At 46.0% G+C, this 26,406-nt stretch overlaps 2 protein-coding genes across 4 annotated transcripts; both read right to left on the bottom strand.

Annotated features, from left to right (window-relative positions):
* Window positions 1–1,064: 1,064 nt before the first annotated feature.
* LOC117721466 (claudin-22) lies at window positions 1,065–2,004 on the bottom strand. Of its 2 annotated transcripts, XM_076914132.1 has the most exons (2): window positions 1,395–2,004; window positions 1,065–1,301 (listed from the first exon to the last, which is right to left on the bottom strand). In XM_076914132.1, exons 1-2 carry the CDS (start codon window positions 1,868–1,870, stop codon window positions 1,208–1,210), a joined length of 570 nt encoding a protein of 189 aa, XP_076770247.1. In that variant the 5' UTR covers window positions 1,871–2,004; the 3' UTR covers window positions 1,065–1,207. The 2 variants fall into 2 exon arrangements, with proteins under 2 accessions (XP_076770247.1, XP_034376011.1); XM_034520120.2 differs by having other exon boundaries at window positions 1,065–2,004.
* A 1,361-nt stretch (window positions 2,005–3,365) lies between these two features.
* Window positions 3,366–4,175, bottom strand: LOC117722060 (claudin-22-like). 2 transcript variants are annotated; one of them, XM_076914133.1, is made up of 2 exons: window positions 3,625–4,175; window positions 3,366–3,531 (listed from the first exon to the last, which is right to left on the bottom strand). In XM_076914133.1, exons 1-2 carry the CDS (start codon window positions 4,098–4,100, stop codon window positions 3,438–3,440), a joined length of 570 nt encoding a protein of 189 aa, XP_076770248.1. In that variant the 5' UTR covers window positions 4,101–4,175; the 3' UTR covers window positions 3,366–3,437. The 2 variants fall into 2 exon arrangements, with proteins under 2 accessions (XP_076770248.1, XP_034376900.1); XM_034521009.2 differs by having other exon boundaries at window positions 3,366–4,169.
* Window positions 4,176–26,406: the final 22,231 nt, after the last annotated feature.

Raw genomic sequence — 26,406 nt, 5'->3', positions numbered from 1 at the left:
GAGTCTCTGTAGCATACAGATTAAATACATTTAAACTTTTCTTGCTGTGTATTTATATTGTATTAAAAATATGAGATGCTCAGGACTGAACTAAATATTTAATCAGGTTAAATTCTGAATATGTTTCTGTTTTCATTTGTCCTATTTGTAAAAGTGTGCAAATACATCACCCAGATTAACCCCCGTTGCTGCACCGCCATGTGTCTGTGGATGGAAAACAAATTCAGTGGTTTTCTTTTTAAAACAATACAGATTTCCTAATACTGCATTTTAATGTTGCTTATTGTTCAGTTAATTTCCCTGATTGGCACAAATACAAGAATCTACTTGAACCATGTATCAAGCAAATATAAAATGTTCCATGAAGAATTCCTCAAGCCAGAAATTTGTGGTGAATAATTCTTGTTTAGACTATATCCATAAATGAGAGGAGATATTTTCACTGCCCAAGGGAAACACGGAAAACTGGTGGTATGTGGTCCCCTGTTACACTACCTGAGCTGAGGGTGTGCTCCAAGAGGAGGCAGCCGGCCCAGGAGGCACTGTGCCCACAGGCACCAGCCCTGCCCTCTGCCACCGAGCCAAGGCGAGCAGGACATTCCACTGTGCAACACGGCACAGAAACAGGAGGGCTTTTATGTGGCAAAATTCTACCTCTGAGATTGCCCTGCTCAGCTCAGAGGCATGGATGAATGTGTCTGATGTAGAAAGGTCTCTGAAAAAGAGGTGTCCCCTCTCTCACCTCTGAGTCTAAGGATTTTTTTAACTGTCATCAGTTGTCACATATTTTAAACAAGTATTCACTGAGACCTTAGCTTCCTACGTTACCATAGACACTGGAAAGTACGTAGTCTGCAGTCACATCTGTTTCCCAAATGATTGCTCTCGATAACAGAAGTGATCAGATAATGTTTTATTTACTGATGCCCTGTGTGCGCACAGTCACAGCCTACTTTAAAAGTTTGGCAAAGCTTATACACAGTAATGACAGACTCCATCCATAGGTCCTGACTCACTTGGCCTCCATATAGAAAGTAGAAGCACTTTTCTCACTTGTAGAAAGAAATTGTGTCTGAGGAGGGTAATAGCCACAGGAGGGAAGTATGCATTTCAGAAAATCAAAAGCACAGTCAGTAGAGGTGATTATAGCAGGAGAGCCTACCAAGTCCAGGTGAGTGAGATCAGAGATGCCACTGACCCCTCGAGCTTAGACTTCTGGATTGGCTGGTTTTAGCTCCAGATGCTGCTGGTGGTCTCGAGGTCCTGGCACTGCATAGTGGCCCGGGGCTGGAGGAGCTGGCCTGGAGCAGACTGTACAGTGAAGCACACACCCTCCAAGCACCAGGCAGAAGCCAGCAAACCAGCCCAGGAACAGGGCCTCCCCAAACTCCCACCTGGGCACAATGTCAGGCACGGTCTCATCCCAGAACTCCTGCACTGTCACGTGGGCCACCCAGGAGACAGGCACCAGGACCATCACACCCGAGGTCCAGAGCAGGATCCCTCCCAGGATGAGCAGTCGCTTCTTCAGACCCTTCTGGGTCTCTCCCAGCCTCAAGCAGTCCAGGCCACAGCCAGAGGCCAGCAAGCCCAGCAGCCCCAGCCCATTGGACAGGGACATCAAGATCCTGGAGACCTGCAGTTCTGCTGGCAAGGCCAGGAAGGAGTCAAAGTCTTTGCATTGCCTCCCGACTTCCTCCTGGATGACGCAGGATTTCCAGAGCCCCGTGGTCCAGTTTTCCATCTCGTTCAGCTCCAGGTTGAGGTTCTTCCAGTGTGGCAAGTAGTTCGTAAGGCAGGATAAAACCCATCCCAGCAGGGCGAGCAGAAGTGCAGCTGACTGCGTTGCCGTGCGGAACACTAAGCCCATTAGAACGTTCTGTGAGCCTGAGCCAGCCCAACTCCTGCCCCACACTTGCTGTTAAAAAAAAAAGTGTGACACTTCTCACTTGCGCTCAGACATGGTTTTGCATTGTGTGTATAGGAGGACGCTTGCCAGATCTGCTATTGTTTTGAGTCCATGTTGAAAAGGTTTCAGACGTAGACAGGGAAACTTATGAACCAGTCATGCTAAGGAGTGGCCCAGGGCCGTGTTTGTGTCCTGTGGGCTCAGTTTTGTGCAGAGCACTTGGGTCAGGCAGTGCTAATCCTCTCTTTGTGATGGTTTACCTGGGCTTTCTCGTTCCCATCGTTCCTAACAAGTCAGAGAATTAAGTCTGAATGTGAAAAAAAAATGTTTAATTGAAGGTCTGGGTTCAACTCCTCCTGCTGTGTGCTGTGCTAATTACACCTGTCAGATTTTCATCAGTTAAATAGCTCTCACATTTCAGTCTGTGTGTTATGATAATACTGGGTGTTACCATCACTGGGGAAAGAGAGGTTCAGAGAGAAGTATTTCTTAACCAAATAAATCAATCTTATCAGAAATCCCTCTAGACTTGAAATCAGGCCTGTTTGGAAAAGTCTCTTTGGCTACACTGATCTGGAGCTCGTGAAACAGTGTTGGACAAGGGCACCTCGCCCTTCCCTCCACGCCTGTAGTAGGTTCACTCACGTGCATAAGCCAGAAGCAGTTGGCCTGCTTTGTGTGTGGGGGGGGTGGGGAATTTTTGCTTTTTGCGTCCTTACTGAAATATGCTTTCTCGAACTGTTAACTACTCCACCATACAGCTCCACTTCTGTCCTTCTTAACTGGACGCAGGATTTTTCATTCTGACAAATGCACGGACAGAATCTAGATTTAAAAAAAAAAAAAAAAAAAAAAAAAAAAAAGCCCGATTAAAAATGATTTTTTTTCTCTGTTTTCTTTTTCTTTTTAAATTTGAAGCTTTTGAGGAACGAGATGAGAGCAGAGATTAGTTACTTGGTAGAAGCCCCTGGTGTTCTGGTGGTCCATCCAGAACACCCAGAATCATCCAGCCTCCAAAAAACCTCAATGGTTCACCGGGCTCTTGGGAATATCTACACACAAAATGCTTTTGTTTAAATAGCAGACCCACAATGGAAATGACATTTGGAGACGGGCTTAGCCTGTGGCTCCTCTAATACTTAAGTGCAGATTGTCATTATTCTCTTTAAGAAATGGAAAGTAATTATCCTTTCCAGCCACGACAGCAACACAGCTTCCCCATGAAGTGAGCTCATGGAAGCACTAGACTATTTTTGGACAACCCCTAACATACACGGGCTTAAATAGCCAAATCAATGACAGGGTTTTTTTTTTTTTTCACACATAGCTATGTAATGTTTGTTATAGTAAATTCCTTATAGACTTTCTTTCATTCAGATTTGAAAAGTAAATTTCTAGTATAGAAAAAAAATTAAAAGGAGTTATTGAATGAAAAACCATGAGTAGTACGATTGAATTACATAACAACACAACAGAGACCTTTTCTGTAATCGGCTGATTAAGGACACGACTCGGCCCTGCTGGTGGCTTACACTTTAGGCTGTGTGGTTCCGTTTTCCAGGTATGAACCGTGGTCTTGAGGTCCTGCCACTGCATAGTGGCCCGGGGCTGGAGGAGCTGGCCTGGAGCAGACTGTACAGTGAAGCACACACCCTCCAAGCACCAGGCAGAAGCCAGCAAACCAGCCCAGGAACAGGGCCTCCCCAAACTCCCACCTGGGCACAATGTCAGGCACGGTCTCATCCCAGAACTCCTGCACTGTCACGTGGGCCACCCAGGAGACAGGCACCAGGACCATCACACCCGAGGTCCAGAGCAGGATCCCTCCCAGGATGAGCAGTCGCTTCTTCAGACCCTTCTGGGTCTCTCCCAGCCTCAAGCAGTCCAGGCCACAGCCAGAGGCCAGCAAGCCCAGCAGCCCCAGCCCATTGGACAGGGACATCAAGATCCTGGAGACCTGCAGTTCTGCTGGCAAGGCCAGGAAGGAGTCAAAGTCCTTGCATTGCCTCCCGACTTCCTCCTGGATGACGCAGGATTTCCAGAGCCCCGTGGTCCAGTTTTCCATCTCGTTCAGCTCCAGGTTGAGGTTCTTCCAGTGTGGCAGATACGTGGTAATAACGGCTAGAACCCATCCCAGAAATGACAGAGAAAGCCCCACTGATTGCATGGCCGTTCTGAAAATGAGAGCCATCAGGATAGATATTAAAGCTCAGCCACTATATAGGATCTGCTGTCCTTTGTGGTTGACAGTGATAGAATGATCCCGAGTATAAGCTTTGGTCATTAACTCTCTGGGCACTCTGAAATACGTTTTTGTTCTCGAATATAGTGTTTCATGTAAAGGGTGAAGGACTCTGTTAAAAAACTACGAGTTAGGCTCTCTGATAAGGATTTGATCTGTTACCTTCCAATTTGCCTGGTAAAATTATATCCCCAATGCTTGACGAGTATAAGTCTGAAGATGAACAAAGAGGTCTCTATGACCCCTCACCCTAACGTACAACAGAAATCTTTGTGCTTCAATATGGATTAATTAGATTTTAAGTGGTGATAAAAGGCCAGCTCTCTCTACAACAGGACCTCATTGTAATAGCTGCATCTGGGATTTCAGGGATGCAAAACAAGGCCTTGTAAAGAAAGGTAGATTGTTTCCCTATAATCTCTATTCTCTTCAGACATCCTTAACCTACACAAGAACTCACCCCAGTGTCACGGGGACTCAACTTGGGACTTAGCAGTTCGCTGCGCTAATTAAAATGTAAAGGACCCCAGGTTGGTGCTCAAAGAAACTCAGTGAGGAAAGGGGCATTGTGGGAAACTCTAACAATGTTTGGTCCATCCTCATTAGAGATGCTGGGTAAAGCTGCTGTGTCTCAGGGAGCTGCTCACTGAGCAGAGCTGAGCTTTCCACGCCACTTCAATTGAAAAGGCAGAGGAGCTGCAGGCATGAAGGCGCCTGTCAGTTTCAAGATGAAAGTCTGGTATGAGAGTAATAGCCACGCTGGGGCTGACCTTTGAGGCTTCATCTTGTTGTTTTGGCTCTGGCCACACCTTGAGAACATACCTCAGGCGAGCATGACCCCCTCAAAGAACACTGGGCCTCCCAGGCCAGGACAAAAGGCCGCATGCTCCAGATTCTCAGTGCTGTTCCATCGCTGGCAGGGCCCAGTCCCCCTCTCTGAGCACCCACACCTACAGAGCACATGGGATCCTACAGGCGAGCCCCTACCCTGGATGAATGTAGCTCACTGAAGCAGAACTTCAGGCTTCATGGTGTACAAGACACTTCAGGACCAGAGAAGATCATTCATGACACTGACACAAACTCTAAAACCCAGTGTGGCCACTGAGAGCCTTAGTGTAGTTTTAGAGGGTGGTGTTTGGTTTTGTGCCTTCAGCTTAAATTTTCAAGATTGTCAGCCTAAAGGTGTAACTCAGTGGTAGAGTCCTTAACTAATGTGCAAAGGGCCCTGGATTCTATCCCCGCACTTCAAAATAAGGTTTGCCAACACAGGATTTTTTTTTTCCTTCCTCAGTGCCAGGCTCAGTCCCTGCCCAAGCTCTCTCCAGTTTTGCTCTTCCCAAAACTAGTTCCCTTCCTTCAGAATCCCATAGGCTAGATTGATGTCCCCAGTGTCGTGAAGTATCACCATGAGTGTACATAGAAACATATGGTCCAGAAAGGGTTGGCACTGAGCCTGGGACCTGTCACCACGAGACGGATAAGATGGGGCTCAAGCCTTCTCTACAGAGGCTGGCAGGACAATGAAAGTCCAACAGCAACCGTTAATGAGGAAAACACTGATAGCACATTGAACCAGTCTTCTTTAAGCCAGGCAGTGGTAGTGCATGTCTTTATTCCCAGCACTTGAGAGGCAGAGACAGGCGGATCTCTGAGTTTGAGCTAGCCTGATCTATAGGGCTAGTCTCAGATAGGTGACCAAGAACAGTGATGTAGTCCCATCCACTGCCCTGTGGGTTCTTGTTTGAGTGTGGGAAGAGCATTGGCAAACAACTAAGTCAGAGGGCCAGAGATAATTGAGGGGAGAGGCAGGCCAGATGGCACAGTGGGTAAAGGCACCTGCTACCAGTCCTGATGATCTGCATTCAGTCCCCAGCTCTCACATGGTATTAGGAGAGAACCAATCCGTGGAAGTTATGCTCTGACCTCCACAAATACGCAGTGGGGGTGTGTACACCATACACATGCACACCCATATAAACAAATAATTTTTAATATCTTTACATTTATTTTATCTTATTTTTATACATATGAGTGTTTTGCCTGCATGTATGTCTGTGCACCACGTGTGTGAGGACAGAAGAGGGTGTAGTTGTGGGCCACCACGAGGGTGCTGGGAACTTGGTTCCTCTAGAAGAGCCGCCCCTGAACCATTTCTCCAGGCCCAGAGTGGGTGGACGAAGGGTCCTAGGGTCCTTCTTTGTGCCACCTGAGACCCAACCACAACCAAACTGTCTACAGGCAAACAGTGTCTGGGGGCCGTGGGCAGGGCCCAATCTGTACTCCCACTGATGTAGCTGACAGTAGAGTAGAGATCCCACTGCAGGGACAGGGATGCAGGGCGAGCAAAAGCACAGAGCATCAGGACAAGGGCACAAGATGGCATTGGAGAGCTTAGATCCTGAGGTCAGAGGAAAGGCACAGCCTCCTGTCGTCAGAATCATCCTTTTTTAAAAATCCTCCATGGTTGGTGAGATGTCTCAGCAGGTTAGAGCACTTGCCAACCTGAGGTCAGTCCTCAGAACCCACGAGGTCAAAGGAGAGAATCCACTCCTACAAGTTGTCCTCTGGTGTCCACACACATGCTGTGGTTATGCTTACACACATATGCTGCATGATAGATGACAGGTAGATGATAGATAGATAGATAGATAGATAGATAGATAGATAGATGATAGATAGATAGATGATAGATAGTAGATAGATATGATTGATATAGATGACATGATAGATGACTGATAGCTGATTGATAGATGGATGATAGATAATTAATAAATGATAGATAGATATGATTGATGTAGATACATGATAGATGATTTGTTGATAGATAATTGACAAATAGATGATAGATAACTAATAGATTGATGATAGATATGACTGATATGGATAGACATATTATAGATGATTGATAGATGGATGACAGATAGATGATAGATAGACAGACAGATATAATTGATGTACATAGACCGATAGATAGATAGATAGATAGATAGATAGATAGATAGATAGATAGATGAATGATAGATAGGTAGGCAGATGGACAGATATAAAAATAAAAAGTAATTAAATAACAACAATTGTTCCAGCTCTAGAGATCCAAGCAGATCAATCCACAGAGTGTGCTCCAGCTCTGGGCCAGGTTACAGGCCAACAGTTAGGCACAAGAGAAAGGTCTGTCATGGTTGGACGCCTGGGAGGAAGGATGCCCACAGAGGAGGCAGCTTCAGGAAAGGCCATTTTCTGCCTCTCTGGCCAGCACCTTGGGTGTGTGCTCACCACAGGATCTGCCCTTTCTCCTTGTCACTTTGACATGTCAGAAAAGACAAAGAGATTCGTCCTGCCAAACACAACTCCACTTGATTAAAGAAAGCCATAGTTCCAGAGACTGAAGCAGGAGAAACACCTGAGCCCAGACATGCCAGGTCAGCCTAGGCCCGACAGGAACATCACCCTATCTCCAAATAGGAAAAGAAAAAAAAAAACACCTATATTTTGTTTAAATATATATTCCTATTCTAGTAACTAGTAACTCTCAGCTCACTCATAAGGTCAAAGCTCCTGGTACCTTCATAGGCTCCTGGTACAGCCCTATGCCTCGTGTTTTATATGTGCTCATCAAAATGTTTGCACTGTGAATGGATTTGATGGATCCTTCTAGAATAAGAACAAAATGTCAACACCATGGATGCTGTGCCCAATGCCAATGGCCTTTCATAATGATGATGACACCAGCTGTCCCTGCACATCTGATGATATCAGCTGCAGTGGGGCAGGGAAACCTACTAAGGCCTGTTGGGCTACAAAGAAGAACATCCTATTCCAGGTGGTGGGTGTGGACATTCCTGAGGTCTAGGAAAAAGACTAGACCACCACAATGTTTGCAGGGTCCAGATGAGATTTTTTTTTTTTTTTTTTGAAATTTTCCACAAGGAACACATAGGAGTCTCTTAAGGTGAAAAAGAAATTTTTAAAGAAAAAAAAGAAGAAGAAGATAATTGTCTTAGGGTTTTACTGCTGTGAAAAGACACCATGACCAAGGCAACTCTTATAAGGACAACATTTAATTGAGACTGGCTTACAGGTTCAGAGGTTCAGTCCATTATCACCAAGGCAGGAATGTGGCAGCATCTGGGCAGGCATGGTGCAGGAGGAGCTGAGAGTTCTACATCTTCATCTGAAGGCTGCTAGCAGAATACTGATTTCCAGGCAGCTAGGATGAAGGTCTTAAAGCCCACACCCACAGTGACACACCTACTCCAACAGGGCCACACCTTCTAATATTGCCGCTCCCTGGGCCCAGCATATACAAACCATTACAATAATCTTTTGGGCTAAACGCCCTTCTGTCAATAATCATTACAGGTAGCAACTGTGAATACCCCTTTTGTGTGCCAGACACTGCACAAAGGCCTCGAGTATCAGCTATCTCAGTAGCCATTTCAGTCAAGCAATGGGGAGTGTTCCAGAAGCAGTGAAGTCTGTGATGCTAGGAACTGATCTCAGGGACTTAGGCATGCTGTGTCCCTCCATTTATAGGAGATAAAACTAAAGCATAGAAGGACCAAGTCTCTTACATGTGGTTCCAGAGGCATCTACAGACCTCTGAGGCACAAGAATGACTTCTCAGAACCCAAAGGTGACCTGGAATGTCCCTTACCTGTGTTCGAACGTTGTCCTTCCTAAGGAAGCCACCCAAGGAGCTTTTTCCAAGTGTGCTTTGGGTTCTACCGTATGGGAGCTGGTAGGGTAAGAACCCTGGGTGATGGGAGCTGGGAAGGAAGGCAGTGAGAACCTTGGAAGATGGTTTCTGCAAGCATCTGCGGTGGGAGCATTCCCACTGTGGTCCATCTCAGATGGCTCACTGGGAGCTAGGAACAAGGGCACAGTAGCCACTGTTGAGAATGTTTGTCATACAGAGACCATGGATATAAATAACTTCCAGCCATACAGCAAGATAAAATGAAACAAAATAATTAAGAACTGATAAGGGGATAGTGTGTGTGTGTGTGTGTGTGTGTGTGCCTCCTTTGAGACAGGGTCTCTTATTAGCCTGAAGCCCACTAATTGGGTTACCCATGGCTAGCCAGTTGAGTTTGAGGCATCCTCCTGTGTCTACATCCCCAGCACTGGGATAATTTACATTTTTACATGGGTTCTGGGGCTGAAACTCAGGTCTTATGCTTATGCAGCAAGAACTTTATTGGCTAAACCTGTCTAGGCCCAAGATGTGATAAGTTTTGAGACTTAATAAATATCTTTGTTTTTAAGGTAACATCTACAAGTTTATATATAACTCAGTATTTAATGATGGCTGGTGTTCAACAACCATCTCCCAGTATCCTAAGACCTTCAGCAGCCGGTCAAGATGAGACAGACCTAACACGTCCCTGCAACAGGCCCATGTGCTCAAATCCGTATCACCGGGAAGCTAGGGCAGGATTCTGCAGGTTAGAAAACTTCTTCATGAATCTCAAGCACACCAAACTTGGCCTTGGGACACCATGGCCCTTAGGCTCGCTGCCTGGAGCTGGGGTCTCAGAATCCTTGGGACACGTTGGCCAGTGTACTCACTAAAGCTAGATTCAGTGGCAAGCCAAGGGCAAAATTGGCTCGTGGGTCTCAGCCAGTGCCAGGGCAAAGGCAAGGTTGGCTGGTGGAACTCTGGCAGCTCCCAGCCTGTGACACATCCTACCTGATTTGTGTTTGCTCTCTCTAGGGTTATCTGAAACAAACTAGGTTCCCAATGGCCTGCCTGTTCTGGGCTTCCAAAATGTGCCAGCTTGTTAGTGGTTAGGAGAAAGAAAAAACACATATACGACATTTAAAGTCATTTACCTGCTACTTGCATTGATTAGTTCAGTTATAGCCAGTCTGTGTATTAGTTCAGTGAGATAGATAGATAGATAGATAGATAGATAGATAGATAGATAGATAGATAGATGATAGAATGGACGGACAGACAGACAGACAGATAGGATGGGTGGATAGATAGATAGGATGGATAGATGGATGGATAGATAGATAGATAGATAGATAGATAGATAGATAGGATGGACAGACAGACAGATGATAGAATGGATGGATAGATGGATGGATGGATAGATAGATAGATAGACAGATAGATAGGATGGATAGATAGATAGGATGGATAGATGGATGGATGGATAGATAGGATGGATAGATGGTGGATGGATGGATAGATAGATAGATAGATGGATGCGGCATGTATACATGACGAAATACTTTTTGCTTTAAAGAATAAAATTCCAGGGCCAATGAGAAGGTTTAGTGAGCCAGATGGCTTGCTGTTAAAGTATGAGTTCAAACCTCCAACATCCAAATAAAATTCCAGACATGACTGTTTGAGCCCTAAGTGCACATTGGAGGTTACTGTATTTATTTCATGATACAAACACCATCATCACCTCCATTTGACCGACAAGGAATAGGAGATTTAAATAGGGTGACTTACCTGGCTTGGGGACATTATAACAAAGAGGCGAGCCCAGGCCTGTTTGCGTCCAGCCTTAATCTTTTGCACCGTTGGTCTTTGTCACAATAGCTTCTCCAATTTGTCTTAAGGCTTTGCTTGCTGCCTGTTATGACGAGTCCTTGGACCAGAGACAGAGCTCCAAGTGTGTCCTCCAGCAGTGGGCACTGACATTAGAGAACCGTCTGCTGGCTTTGTGGATGTAAAGTTAGAAACCACAATGGAAAAAGGGCTTTAGTGGGGGATTATGGGAATTGTCCTAACCTGAGACACCGTCTCCACCCATTCCACAAACAGAAGTGAAAAGACCTCTCACTCAGGATTAACTGGGTTCTTTACCTTGTAAATCCTTTCTAAATATTAAGTTCTCTGAGTTCTCTGGCTAAGCTAACTTCTAGTTAACTGATGGGGAAATCATCACAAACCAGGTCGGAGCAACATCTCTCATGGAGATGGGTGCCTAGTGACTCACAGAATCTCAGAAGCAGCAGACACCCCAGACATTACAGCAGCCCCCTCCCCTGCCTTCTAAGAAGCCGAGGCCTGAAAAGCTGGTTGGAGTTCAGGGTCAGGACTGAGCTATGGCCTCAGAACTTAGATTCCTGGGCTCTTTCACAGGTGTGGGCTCAGCGGGAATCCACAGTCCCAGTTAAGCCCTGGTCACCACAGTATTTGTCCTTTTCCCGAGGTTAGAGGTTAGGTTGGTTTCCCATGCAAACCAAGCACTTGTCACATGCTGGAAAGTATGCCAGGAATCGGGGTGGAGGGCTGGAGGAACGGGAACACCTGGTCCTGGACAGCACAAACAGGAGGCAAAGGCAAGGCCATGATGGGCCCCACCTGGAGCCACCACAGAGCACCCACATCTTTCAGATCCATTCTGCTTCAGTGTCAGCCTTGGGGGCCTTAGAGTAGCAAAGATTTCCCCAGCCAGAATTGAACACTAAGGACTTTAGGAAGCTAAAGGTAGATTCTGAATTTGTATCATTCCCCACGCCGAGGGGCACTGGGCCCCTAAATGCACCGGAATCATGCACCTCTCAGGAGGGCCCACTGCATAGATGGTGAGAAAACTACCACCGTCTGAGCAGCTGCATGGGGCACTCATCTGATTTTTTTCATGTTAACCCAAAAGACCCGCTCTAGTGTTGGCAGTCAGTTATCCAACAAGTGTTTATGTGCTTGGGAGAGGGTGCATGTGCGTGTGAACATACATGTGAACATGTATGCATGTGAAGGCAAGAGCTGTCCCTCTCCATTCATTTCGTGCGACGGGGTCCTTTGCTGAACCTACTCCATCCGTTCAGTCAGGCTCATTGGCCTTCACTCAGTGAAGCATTGCTCACTCCAGCAATGCTCCTGCCTCTGCATCCTCACCGCCACTATTGAAGCCCTTGACACTGGTGCTAGAGCTCTGAACTCATGTCCTCATGCCTGTGTGGCAGACACTTTACTGACTGGCCACCTCGCCAGTCCCCTCCACAAGTGTTTCTTGAGCTGACACAGGCCAGGCCCTGGGTCTATGGGGGCGGGGGAGGGGAACAGATCTGTCACATCCCTATTTTGTGTCATATACAAACAGTTTTGGTAGAAAAAAAATTGATGGCTAAAAAAAAAAATCTATAGGAAATGTCTTAGTTAGAGTTTTACTGCTGTGAACAGACACCATGACTGAGGCAACTCTTATAAGGATAACATTTAACTGGGGCTGGCTTACAGGTTCAGAGGTTCAGTCCATTATCATCAAGGTGGGAACATGGCAGCATCCAGGTAGGCATGGTGCAGGAGGAGCTGAGAGTTCTACATCTTCATCTGAAGGCTGCTAGCAGAATACTGACTTCCATGCAGCTAGGATAAAGGTTTTAAAGCTAACACCCACAGTGACACACCTACTCCAACAGGGCCACACCTCCTAATAGTGCCACTCCCTGGGCTAAGCATATACAAACCATCATAAGAAAGAATTTAAATGAGTGTCTATGAACCTTCATATCTGTCCTAGTTGACTAAAACCCCCATCATAATGCAGCCTAGAGTCACCTGAGAAGGGAATTCAATTGAAGGATCTCCCCCCCCATCAGATTGGCCTATGGGCATGTCTGGGGGTAGGAGGATTGTCTTGATTGCTGATTGATGTTGTAGGGCCCAGTCCACTGTGGGTGGCACCATCCCCTGGGCTGGTCATCCTAGAATGTATAAGAAAACTACCTAAGCAGGAACCTACAAGGGAAAGACCAAGCAGAACCCCTCCATCATTTTTGTTTGTTTACTTTTTATGTGTATGCACTTGTGTGAGTTTAAGTGTTCTATATGAGTATAGAATCCCGAAGGACAGAAGAGGATTCAGAGTCTCTAGAATTCGAGTTACAGGTGGATATAAGCCACCATGCGGTGCCGGGACTTGAACCTGGGTCCTCTAGAAGAGCAAGTACTCTTAACCACTGAGCCATCTTTCCAGCCTCATCCTCCATGATTACTGCTTCAAGTTTCTGCTTGATTCCCTGTCCTGATTTTCCTCAATGATGGACTATAACCTGAAGCCATAAGCCAAATAAAACCCATTCCTCCTCTAAGTTGCTTTTGGTCAAAAAGGTTTTATCACAGCAATAGGAGGGAATAAACAGGACTCTATCCTGTCAAGCACTGACAGCCATACTTGCAGGCAAAGGAGAAGTACTCTTTTAATTGCTTCCTGACTCACCAAGCCTCAAAGATTCTGGAACATACTAGAGGAATTCAGAGTACATGCCTACTGACCTTTCTGGGGGGATCCCCTAAAATAGCACACTGGCCCAGTGCTGGCACGGGACTCTGGCAGTTATGTAGTTCTACACAAAGCAATGCAGGGCCGTCTGAGTTAGGCGTGGGAGGGGAGCGCGGGTCTCCCATCCCCATCGCGGTTCATTTGAGCGCGGGTCTCCCATCCCCATCGCGGTTCATTTGCCGCAGCAGGAACACCTGCATCTGCAGACACAGTGTTCATTGTTCTCACCACAGATCGCTCCATTTCTTTCTCTGGAAAACTGTACACACGGGAGGGCTGAGGGCCGAGATTTTCCATCTTCCATATCACTGCAAAAGACACCGGGCACTGACCCTTCTCCTACGAAAATTCACTGCCTAAGACAGACCCGCTCCCTATTTATTCAGAGCAACAGACTCCTCCAGCTACGGCGGGGGTGGGGGTGGGGAGGTGGGGGGTGGGAGTGGGGGGCCAGTCATTAGGGCTAAGACCCACCAGCCACAGAGCCAGAAAGAGACACTGGTCCATCTGGGCTGTGTTCCTTTGCTGTGACCAGGGAAAGAAGCAGGTTAGAAGAAGGAAGGCTTAATTACTCTGGCTTGCATTCTGAAGGGACACAACCCATTGTGCTGGTGAAGGCAGGGTGGCGATGAGGCAGCGGGGCAGTAAGTGAGGGGGCTCCGTTACATCTCAGGAGATCAGGAAGCGAAGCGCTCAGGCAGGAACCTAACCAAGATATGACTCACAAGTCCTGCATCGATGGCCCTGTCTGCCAGCTAGACCCCACAAGGAGCGTCTCCCAGGCTCAGAAAACAGCGCCACCAGCTGGAGACCAAGTGTTAAAAATACATGAGTGTGTTGGGCGAGACATTTCACATTGAAAACGTTACTATATTTTAAAATGGTATTATTCAAAAGCATTACAAAGATTTCCACATACCCCTCCAAGCCTCTTCCTATAGCACGAACTGATGTAAGGGGATTGTAGGAAGTTGGGCTCTAGAATCAGAAAATCCTGGGTTCAAAGCGTAACTCTGCAACTCACGACTAAGCAGCCTTGGGTAACTTGACGTCTTGTCTCCTGATCTATCATAGATAATAAAACCTAAGTATTCACAAGGTGACTGAGAGTGCCGGTGGCAACGTGTAGAATCTCACAACATACATCATTTGATAAATAAGGTGCTATTTTTACCTCGTAGATTGTTTTTCCAACCCTCCTTCAGGGAATGTGAAACACCAATGCTTCTGTAGTTGCGATCTTTGTTACTGTGCATAACCTGAACGAGACTCCCTTCTCCGAGATTTTACACAATTTGATTCTTTGAAAATTGGGGGATTTTGTGCCATGGAAGGGGCTTGGCAGGCAAGCTTGGCTCAATAGCAGGCCATTGTTTCTCCCGAGATACAACTGAATGGCTCTGTCTCCCACACCCCTCTCTCACACTGCACAGCCACATGTTGCTGACTCACTGGTCTTTAGTAAGGTCAAAGAATAACAGGCTCTGGTCACTGAGCACGGCTCCTGCAGCCACTGGCCCATCTGCTCGGCCACAGCTAGAGCTGAGAGGCGGGGTGCAGACACGGTGCTTTTGGAAGCTTTTACCCAACTCTTGTGGTGGAAGAAAAGCTGTGGCTAGCCAGTATCAGCACGAAGACTTCCATCAGCATACTCGGGAGGGAAATATTCAGTCTTAAGGGGAGACAAATTTATGAAAGAGATTACAAACCTGAAATACTTTATACCTATTCCTGAATGTTCTTGTTCCCATCTACTGGTCCATCCACTCATCTATTCATCCACCCACCCATCCATCCATTCATCCATTTATCTGTCTGTCTGTCTGTCCATCCACCATTCATCTATCCACCCTACTCTACTATTAATCCATCTACCCATGCATCCATCTATCCACCAACCAGTTTATTTTCCCATGTGCCCTCCATCCATCACCCATTGATCTGTTCATCCACCCAGCTACTCACACATCTAGAGTCCATCCGGCTTCTGATCCCCACGCCAGTCCATCAGTCCCTTATTACATTAGTGTGCCTGCGTTGGGTACTAACACAAGATGAGCATCCTTCATTCAAAAATCTGAAATCTAAAATGTTCCAAGATGACACCCCATAGGCTCATATAGTTAAATGCTTGGCCCCCAATTGGTAGAGCAATGTGGGAAGGATTGGGGGCGTGGCCTTTTGGGGGTCGTATGGCCTTGTTGGAGGAAGTGTATCACCAAGGCCATGCCCCCCGCTCTCCTTCCCTATCCCTTTTCCTCTCCCCTCTCCATTCTTCTCCCTCTCTCCACCCCTCTCCCCCTCCCCATCTCCATCTCTATCCCTTCCCTCTCCTTCTCTCCCTCTCTCTCTGCCTGCAACCTTCAGCTGTGAACTCTCAGCGACTTCCCCAGCACCATGCCCACTTGCCTGCCACCATACTTCCTGCCACATGAACCAGTCCCCTGAAACTGTAAATAAACAATCAAATGCTTTTTCTAATAAGTTGCCTTGGTTCTGGTGTCTCTTCACAGCAACAGAACAGTAACGAAGAGGCACCACGAAGTATGAAGTGGAGAATTCCATACTTGACCTCGTATGATAAGTCTTACCCAGGACATGAGTGCAATGAGTATGTTGTACTAATTTACCTTTAGGCTCGGTATATAAGGTATAAATAAAACACATTAACTTCATATTTAGATCTGGGTCCCATTTTCAGAATTTGAAAATTCCAAATCAGGTGTTTCTGCTCCCGTCTATTTGGAGCAAAGCATCCTGGGTCTGAAATCTTCACAACAGGCACATGATTCATGAAGGACTGGAGACCTGGGAAAGGGGGTCTTCACTGACAAGTGGCTCATAGACCTCTCACGTGAAGAACTTGCCAAAGACGGCACTGTGGAGGTGCTTTGCTTTGCCAAGCATGCCAGGTGAAGGGGTTCACTTTGCAGGGGTGGAGAGGCAGAGCGGGAGCTGCACTCATCCCTGCATGGTTTCTCAGAGAAGCCCTCCAAAGCCAAGGGAACTCTGGGCTGAGCCCGGTTTCCCTAAGCATTGAACTTTGCAGGCTATGACCAATCTCTTTTCAGAAAGGTGTGTGACCAGATGAATACAGACAGTTCTTGGAGTCTACCCTCATAGAGGAAACTCAGGGAGCCTGCATTCATTGAACACCAACTGCATGCCTTACACACGGCTTACATGGAATAGAAGCTACTGCCTGAGGGAAGGTAGCAAATCTACTTAGGCAGCTTCATTGTTTTCTGAATCTGACCTGCTACATTCTTGCCTGCTGGGATCCCTATAGAGACCTGCTGTGGACATCTGGTCCTGGGCTGACGTGACGGATCTCAAACCACAGCACTGACAGAAATGTCAGCTAAAACAAATTCCCATCAGACCCAACTTGAAAAGGCTAAATAAAGCGCACGACTGGTGAGCGTCAAGGAAGTCAGCACAGTCGGGCTCCGCTGCTGGCTTGCTAGAATGCTTTTACTTTCTGGAGAAAAGTCACACAAGGCTGACAAGATGGCCTAGCAAGTGAGACCACTTGCCACCAAGCCTGATGGCATGAATTTGGTCCCCAGGACCCACATAGTAGGAGAGAGCCGCTTCCTACAAGACAATGATTGACAGCAGAGGAGACCTATAGCCAGAGGTGGCATCCAGGCATTAGCAATTTCTTTTGGGTGGGGTGTTTTGAAGCAGGGTCTCACTATGTAGCTCTGGCTTTCTTGGAACTCTCTGTGTAGGCCGGGCTGGCCTCAAACTCATAGAGATCTGCCTGCCTCTGCTCCTTGAGTACTGGGATCAAAGGTGTGCCACTGTGCCCCACTAACACTGACATTTTCTAAACATTGACTTATGATGTCTGCCTTACAGAACACGCCTGCCTTGCATACATCACTCACACAGAAAGCCCTTGGCCCTTTTCTCTGAGCTGTAGGCTACTGTGACACAGAAGGGGCAATTTGTCTTCTTTCTGTTATGTGCAGTACCCAGCAAGAATAGACAAACTTGGGGCCGGAGAGATGGCTCAGAGGTTAAGAGTACTGACTGGTCTTCCAAAAGGTCCTGAGTTCAATTTCCAGCCACCACATGGTGGCTTATAACCATCTATGATGAGATTTGGTGCCCTCTTCTGGCTTGAGACCATATATTCAGGTAAAACATGTATATATAATAAATAAATAATTTTTTAAAAAGAATACACCAACCCAAAGCACAATACCAGCTTTGCTGAGCTATGTGCATGTGGCATACAGTCCATCTGCTTAAAGTTAATACACAGTGGCATTTATATATTTCATTTGATCAGTTACCACATATAGTCGACTTCAGGGCATCTGCAGTACCCTGAAAATAACTCTCCGGTCTTCAGCCAATGTTCCCAGATTCACTCATCATTCCCCAGTCTGTGTGAGCACTTCTCTGTCTCTATGAGTTTACCTGCACTGGGATCATATAATGGGGTCGTACATTGTGTGTTCACGTTTTTGCATTTGTCCCTGTCAGGGCAGGTACATCTCTCATTCTCAGCAATTATATAGGTATCTGTTCATTCATGGTGCCACAGAAGTTCTGCTCAGTTCTACATCTTGCCTATTCTAGACGTTGCGATTGCACTGGTCTTTCTTGTTCTTTCTTGCCCCAGCCTTGACTGCTCCCCAACCTTTACCCAGTCCTTGGGCTCTGCTCTTTACTACCTTGTAAAACTTGTATGGACTCACCTGTATGGTCTTTTCTAGCTCTCTCTCCCCGCTGTTTTGCAAGGACTTTGTTCTGCGCATGCTCTGTTTCTTAGACTACGCTAAGGGTCAGGAAGGGCGTCCAGTCTCCCTCTGCAGACAGGCTTCATTTACATGTTAATCTTCATGTGGCTTTTCTGTTCCCACTCCCCCACCACACTGAATTATTTCATGTATCAAACGCTACTAAGCTCAGTGAGTAATCTCAGACTAATATCTGAAGCCCTAGGGATCCTCCATTACCCACCACCTCCGCCAGCAACAGTGCCTGGAAGATGAAGGGCCAACTACAAGATGAATGACTTCGGAGGACAAGCATCAGAATATAGTGAGAGGCAAACAGGCGTGAAACGTGCCAAACCAGAACACCTACAGAACCGTAAGCACTGGATCCGGTTCCTGTGACCATCTTGTCTAAACCCACAGGTCGCTCCTATTTGAAATATCATTTGTAATCAACACATGCTGCTGTAAATGCAGCATCTCTCTTTTTTATGGAGTTTAGGTGAAGTGGAATTTATCAGTTGCAAAGCACCAGTGATGCTCCAAACAGAAAGGAGATGGGTGTTTCACTCATCCGAAGTGTTACGTTAAGTCTTCAGTGTGTAACACATCCTTTGCCCTGATGAAGTCTGGCACCTTCTGCTACATTGTAGGAACACAGGGAAATAACTTAAGGACACAAGTGTTTGCAGACTGCACACATTTATCTAAACCCCAGGGGACCGTGTTCATGGAAATGCTATTCATTTTGATTGCATGCCTGGGACAACAAAGCAATCTAAAGACAGCAAGGCAGGGGAGCTGCTCATGAGTATGCCTCAATATTGCATTTCTTGTCATAAAGTAAATTCTAAAATTGTGCCTGTTTTCAGGGCCCATAAACCTGAATCTGTCTCTGCTTGGTACTTGGTTCTCCAGCCAAAGCTGGAGGGAAAAAAAAAGATAAACCAGAAGGGGACACATTTTTCTACCAACAAAACAAAACAGGAAAGTGTGTGTTTATATTTATAAGCTATGAGAGCTGTTTTACAAATGGAGGTAAGGCATGGATGGATGGATGTCTCTGTCTCACTTTTCTTAACCCTATTACCTACCTGACCCCTGTGAGTGTATAAGTCTGTGATGTCAGCATCAGGAACTGTGTGAGTTTGACTCCGAGGCCTGAGGCAGACAAGAACAGTTAGAGGGAACACATTTGAGTTTACAGCTACCGCTGATTTATACATACGCCTGTGTGAGATGGAGGCCAGGGATGAATAAGTTACATTGTAGAACAGCCGCCTCTTATCACACAAGATCAGGCTGGTAGTTAGTCATTTAAAGGAAACAGTTTCTTACTTCAGGGAGTGATGAAACATAATCTATGTTCACCTTAATCATGCTGTTTCTCCTTCAAAGACATAAATAACACTCACCAACTAATCTTTCAACATCGGCCAGGCCTGTGCTGAGAGCAGCCGTTCTCAACCTTCCTAGTGCTGTGGCCTTTGATACAGTTCCTTGTGTTTTGGTGACCCCCCCCCCAACCATAAAATTATTTTTGTTGCTACTTCATAACTGCAATTTTGCTACTGTTGTGAATCGCAGTTTAAATATCTGTGTTTTCCAGATGGTCTGAAGTGGCCCCTGTGTTTCACCTTTCCCCAAGGGGTTGGGACCACAGGTTGATAACTGCTGACGTGGAGGATGGCCCTCCGATCACCGCATGGCTCTGTCTTATGTATAAAAGCCTCACGTCAGCCTTGCTCCTACCATTTCTCCTCCTAGGTTCAAGGTGGAAGACAGATGGAAGGCATTCCAGCAATGCAGGAGCAGAACATGCCAACCTGTTTTTTTAAAAAAAAAAAAAAATATTGCTTCTTGCTGGGCGAAGGAGGCACATGCCTATAATCCCATCACTCAGGAGGCAGAGGCAGAGGCAGGCGGATTTCTGAGTTCAAGGCCAGCCTGGTCTACAGAGTGAGTTCCAGGACAGCCAGGACTACACAGAGAAACTCTGTCTCAAATAAAAACAAATAAACAACAACAAATATATGTATATGGATATACATAGATATATATTTCTCTTCTTTGTCTCCCACCACTTCCTCCTAAAAATAAACATTAATTTTATTTTTTATTTATGTGTTCGTGTACTGTGTGTTTCTCTACATGTACATGCTTGTGTGTATGGCTGCCCACTGAAGCTACAAGAAGGGCATGGAGTCCCATGGAATTGGACTTTTATAGTCAGCTCCCTAGCATGGATACCAGGAACTGAACTCAGGTCCCGTGGAAGAATAGCAAGTGCTTTAACCACTGGGCTATTTCTCCAGCTCCATTTGTGATTTTTCTTTTTTAATAATTGGTTCACCGACACCTAATATGAACGTGATTACAAGTGATTCCTCTTAAGCCATCAAATGAATTTCCTGTAAAACAGCTCTTTAGTCATACCCGTATTTGGTCCGTGGATGTGATATTTAATGGAGTTACACTCTGCCAAGGACGGGTGGGATATACAGATGCAGAAGCAAGCATCGTAGCCCTGGACGGATGCACGGCTTAACTGGCCAGAGCAAGGCAGCCACGGGGCAGTCCCTAGGTGATCACCACATTGGGCAGAACTGGAGTGTCAAGAAGTCTCCACTGTGTGTGATGGGGAGCTCTGGCTGGGGCAAGGTGGGTGGAAAGGCACATCCTAAGGATTAAAAATCCCAAACTCTAATTAATTTACCTCTTCCCTAAGGATGTGACTTCAGGAAGTCCCTTCCCTTCTCTGGTCTTGTCACCTGCCTCACCCACTGAAGGGACAGAAAAAGAGCCCCACGACTGTGCTTCCTACTGTGCCAAATGAATAGATCCATGAGCTCCCAGGTCTCTGTACCTACTCTTATATGCATACCTCAGCCTATTGTCCCCTGTAAATATACAGTATGTGACTGTAATGAAGCAGGTGACATTTCTGCTTAGAGAGCTACTTCAAATATTTTACACACTGCCGTTGGGAAAAAACCCAAGTATTTAAAAACAAGAATAATTTCTCTCTTGTGTATGTATAGTGTCAAGTATCAAATCCAGGACCTTGCACACACAGGGAAATACTCTACCACACCGACCTAGCCTTGAAAAAATTTAAATACCTTCTTCTAATGGGACACAGAATCCTTTCACCCATTAGGATGAACCTGGACATGACCACACCGTGTGAAAAAACAAAATCCTAGGAAGGAGAGAATTCCTTCCCATGGGATGTGGCCTGTTGCAGGCTGGCATGTAGAAAAATCAAAGCTGAGATTGCAAGTTTCTGCCTTCTGTTGTCTTCAACTCTTTCCTATCTTGTGCTCAAAGAAAGCCCAGAGTTTAGATCCTTCATGTCTGTGTCCATTTTGTGCAAAGTGCCTGGCTTCTCCAGTCCTGAAACTACGCAGGACAGGGCACTGCCTTATTTATTTATTTATTTATTTATTTATTTATTTATTTATTTACTTAATACATATGAGTGTTGTGTCTTCATGTATCTCTGTGCAATACATGTACCCATGGAGGCCAGAAAATGATATTGGGTCTCCCAGGACTGGAATTATAGACCAGTATAAACCACCATGCTGGTGCTGGAAAGTAAACCCAGGTCCTGGGGAAGAACAGTCACTGCTCTTAAACACTAAGCTGTTTCTCCTGTTCCAGGGCTCTGCCTCTTGATCTTCACGTAGGCAGATCGTAGTGAGGATAATTCCCTCATCAGTCTGGAAGGTGAGAGGAAGGAAGGGCACAAACTTTTAATAAGTCTAGGCCCCCTACACAGTAGCTGGTCACCTGATGAGATTCTGACAGATTTTGAAGTGATACCACACAGAGCAGATCTCATCGGGTGTGGAAGCTGTCTAAAGATCAGATTATCTACTGAGGTTCAACTCTGCCGGAAGCACCTAAGGACTTCCACTCTAGCCCAGGGTCTGTCCAGCATCAGAGCCAACACTGCAGGGTGCACACTTTAGTGTGGAGAAAGCCAGCCCCGCCCATGTAGCTGAGGACCAAGTGTATGTCAGAGCATTACGACCCCTGTAGGCATGAGATTGTCAAGCCCTCGATTTTTGGTCCGAGCCAACAAATATAATTAAATCAGCTCTGTCAAAGCCGAGATGAAGCTTTTCTTCTTTACTGGGAGGGAACAAAAGCAGGTGGTGGGTGGCTGCACAGAACACAGTCAAATTGCTCTGGGTTTTCAAAACGAAGCATAAATGTCCGCTCCTCTTCACATCATCAGGAGGGAAGCCTGGGTCCAATTATAATGCACATAATTTTATGGTTAGACCACACTCACAGACTACTGTATCATGTGTTCACTTTTTTATTTATATGTGTGGGCAAATTCTTACTCGTTCACACAGGTCATAGGCCTAGATATTACCAGGCTTTTAAATGTACTCTTATTTTTACTTTTATTTCCACTCTTTCTCTTTGGTTATTTGCATTTCACTTTCTTTTATTCCTGTGGTGTGTATGTGTGTCTATGTTTGTGTGTGTGTGTATGAGTGCCCGTGTGCATGCAAGTACATAGAAGCCAGAGTTGGCATTAAGTGTCCTCCTTGGTACCTTTCCACTTTATTTTTTGAGACAAGGTCTCTCAGTGAACCCGAAGTCCAGTAGTTTGCTCAATGGCTTGGCCGACAACCCCCCAGGATCTTCCTGTCAACATCCCTACCCCCAGAGCTGGGATTACAGGCAAATGCCACCACACTGGGTTTTTTATGTGGGGGCTTGGGATGTGAACTCTGGACCTTGCACTTGCATGGCTGGTATTTTACTAACTGAGCCATCTTCCTAGCACCTTGCTGTGTAGGCCAGGAACTCTGTATCCTCCTAGTCCAGCCTTCCCTCCAAACACCAAGGTTACAGGTGCAGGCTGCCACACCCTGTTTGTTTGTTTGTTTACTTTTTCATATACTGAAGTAATACAGCATCATATTATCAATTTATTTTATTTTTATCTTTTTTGTTGTTATTGTTGTTGTTGTTTCAAAGCAGAGTTTCCTCTGTGCAACAGCCCTGGCTGTTCTGGAACTCTCTTTGTAGTACAGGCTGGCCTTGAACTCACAGAGATATGCCTGCCTCTGCTTCCACCGTGCCCAGCTACAGCAAAATATTTTTAAACATTCAACCCCTTTTAACTGTGGAAAGTACAAATAGATTAAAACAAAACAAACCCTGTCTTATCACAGAGAGCACCATTGTGGACATATCTGGATGTGTAGCTTTCCTGAAGAAAGAGAAAGAGTAAGAGCCCACCCACTTTTTATGTTCTGTTCCCCTTGTGTGTCTGTGTTTACACGAACATCTTATGACTGTGCCAGACATCAGTTGCTTGCCTGTATTTAATGATGCTCACCAAAAGAAGCTGTCCATCCAGCCCTTGGGAAAGCAAGCTTCCTTGGAAGAAGGGTCTTTGAAGCTATAAGAAAGGTGAAAAACTCCTAGATTACTGGTGTTGTCCTCAAACCCAGTAGCATTAAGAGAAAATGAGGAACAGCTTGAGAGAGAGCACTTGTTCTTTCAGAGGACCTGGGTTCGATTCCCTGCAGGGCAGCTCACAACCATCCGTAACTTCAGTTCCAGGGGAATCCAACACCACTTCTGTCTTCCATGGGCACCAGGCACACATGTGGCATGCGTACAAGCAAACACTCACACATATAAAATAAATGTTTTTCTTCTAATGAGAGGATCAACTGCAGACAGATAAGAAGACCAGATTTTTCTTAGTCTACTTGATGTTGAGAACCTCACAGACTGCGTAACTTACAATGGCCAGACACTTACTTGGCTGAAGTTTCAGAGGTGAGAGGTCAGGCCTGAGGGCACACTGGGTTCGAAAGGCCTTCTTGCTGTGTCATTCCATGGTGGAAGGGAGAGGCAAGCACAAGAGAGCTTCCAAGACTCAAAGCTCTTTAATAGTTTTTATTAGTTTATTCATGAGGACAGAGTGTCCTAGCCATCACCTTTCTCAAGGCTTCACCTTGTGGGGCTAGAGTGATGGCTGAGCAATGAGGAGTGCATACTGCTCTTGCAGATGACCCAAGTTCAATTTCTACCTCCAACGTCAGGCAGGTCACAGTCCCTGCAACTTCAGCTCTGGCTGACTTGTAGCCTCTGGCCTCCAAGGGCACTGGTCCTGACTCACCCACAAACATGTAATTAAATAAATAATATCGCATAATACAATATAAACATAATATAAAAGCCCAAGAAATGCCACAGCTTGCTGGGAGCCACCAGGAGCAAGGAGAAGGATGTAACACAGAGTAAGACCTGCCAACACCTTGGCTTTGAGCCTTAGAATTAAGGAAGAGCAAATTCTTATGCTTGAACCTCTGTATTTATGCGAAGTTGATGAGGGAACGACACAATATTCATGCCCTGTCCCCAAGCTCCCCAACTACTTATCCTCTCTCTCCTCATCTGCCCTCTGACCCTGTGAATATCGTTCATAGGGTCCATGCCCCTTTATGGGTGTTGTTAGCTCAGAGACCAGCACTGAGAGATGAGGGGGAGGGAGCATTTATTTCCCCTGGACTGTGACCTGTGAGGTACTTGGATCCCCCAATGGACTGACTGTTGACAGTTGGTCACTCCTCTCAAGTCTTTGCATGACTCTGTCTCTGTCATTCTCTGTCATTTGTCTGTGTCTCTCTCTGTCTCTGTCTGTCTCTCTGTCTCTGTCTCTCTTTTGCTTTCTCTCTCCCCCCCCCCAAAAAGGTTTCTCTGTGTAGCTCTGGCTGTCCTGGAACTAGCTCTGTAGAGCAAGCTGGCCTCAAACTCGGAGATCCCTCTGCCTCTCTGCCTCTCTCTCTGCCTCTCTGCCTCTCTCTCTGCCTCTCTGCCTCTCTGCCTCTCTCTCTGCCTCTCTGCCTCTCTGCCTCTCTCTGCCTCTCTGCCTCTCTGCCTCTCTGCCTCTCTGCCTCTCTGCCTCTCTGCCTCTCTGCCTCTCTGCCTCTCTGCCTCTCTGCCTCTCTGCCTCTGCCTCTCTGCCACTGCCTCTGCCTCTGCCTTCCAAGTGCTAGGATTAAAATAGTGCTCCACCATCATCCGGCTTGACTCTTGTTATACATTTGGTGACCCCAGTCCACTTCATGTCCCTTTGGTCCATGGGCTGATCATAGCTCAGTTGTTGTTTGGCCTAAGCTGTTGCTTTGTCTTTATGCTTCCAACTCTGACTGATAGCTTAAATCACTTTTTCCACCATCTCGTTAAACTGGATCATTGTGTGGCATACCACTAAAACTTATTCATAATGTACAGCCTAATTTAACCACATTTTTGCAAATATGCATACAAGTTACTTCAGCTTTTAGCTCACAAACGGGGAGCACCTTTGTCATCAAATCATTTGGCGTAACCACAATTCTTTAAGATGAATTTCTAGGAATAGACTCATTCGAACAAATAATCTAAAATACCAATTATTTAATGTTACTAGTTAACCTCGGGTAGTTTTTCTGTAGTAGTCATTAGTAAGTTTGACCAGAGCTCCTGACACATAGTATGGCAAGGTTCTCCTGCAATGCTGTATTAACTTATATTCCCAACAATAGAGGACAAAGAGTCTTGCTTGGCATGAGGTCCAAGGTCCAGGAGTCCCAGGCTTTATTACCAAATGTGAGTCTGTTCATTGTGAGTGGAGACATGAAATCTCTCTGAGCGTCAAGGGGAGCTTTCTGAAATGGAGAAGGATCTTAAAGGAGAGGAAAAACAGGTGCCACCCTTTCCAGGGCTATCAGGAGGCATGTCTCAAAGTCCTTGTAATGGATGGTTTAGGTCAAAGACAGGGTGATTCCAATTAAGGAATTTTAGTAGCAAGGAGAAAGCAGCTGCTGGGTTGGGTAGGTGAATGGCTTTTATTGTCTGAAATTAAAGCAGCAAGCCCTTCAAATAGAGAATGCATTGTTCAGAAGAACTGATTAAGAACGCGCTGGCAATAGACATGGCTGTATATGGGAGGACTGTTCTAACTATAGAGTTTGTGATTTAGCCCATGACACTGACCTTACCTTGAGTGAATTATGATATTTTCTGGGTCGCGGCCACATGATCTCTCAATGAGCTGACCTCATCCTGATAAAATAATCAGTTTGGGTTCGTCATCACCATCTATCTGGACCGACCGAGGAAGCACAGCAAAAGGGTAACTGTGCAACGCTCAGGTTTAATCTCATTAGGAGGGTTTATGACGAATGTAGAGGAACTGGATCACCGTGAACTGCTTCCACAACCGAGTCTGCAATCTCAGAG

Source organism: Arvicanthis niloticus, chromosome 16 (genome assembly GCF_011762505.2).
Source record: "Arvicanthis niloticus isolate mArvNil1 chromosome 16, mArvNil1.pat.X, whole genome shotgun sequence".
Taxonomy (NCBI): Eukaryota; Metazoa; Chordata; class Mammalia; order Rodentia; family Muridae; genus Arvicanthis; species Arvicanthis niloticus.
This window is presented reverse-complemented; position numbering and strand designations above follow the sequence as displayed.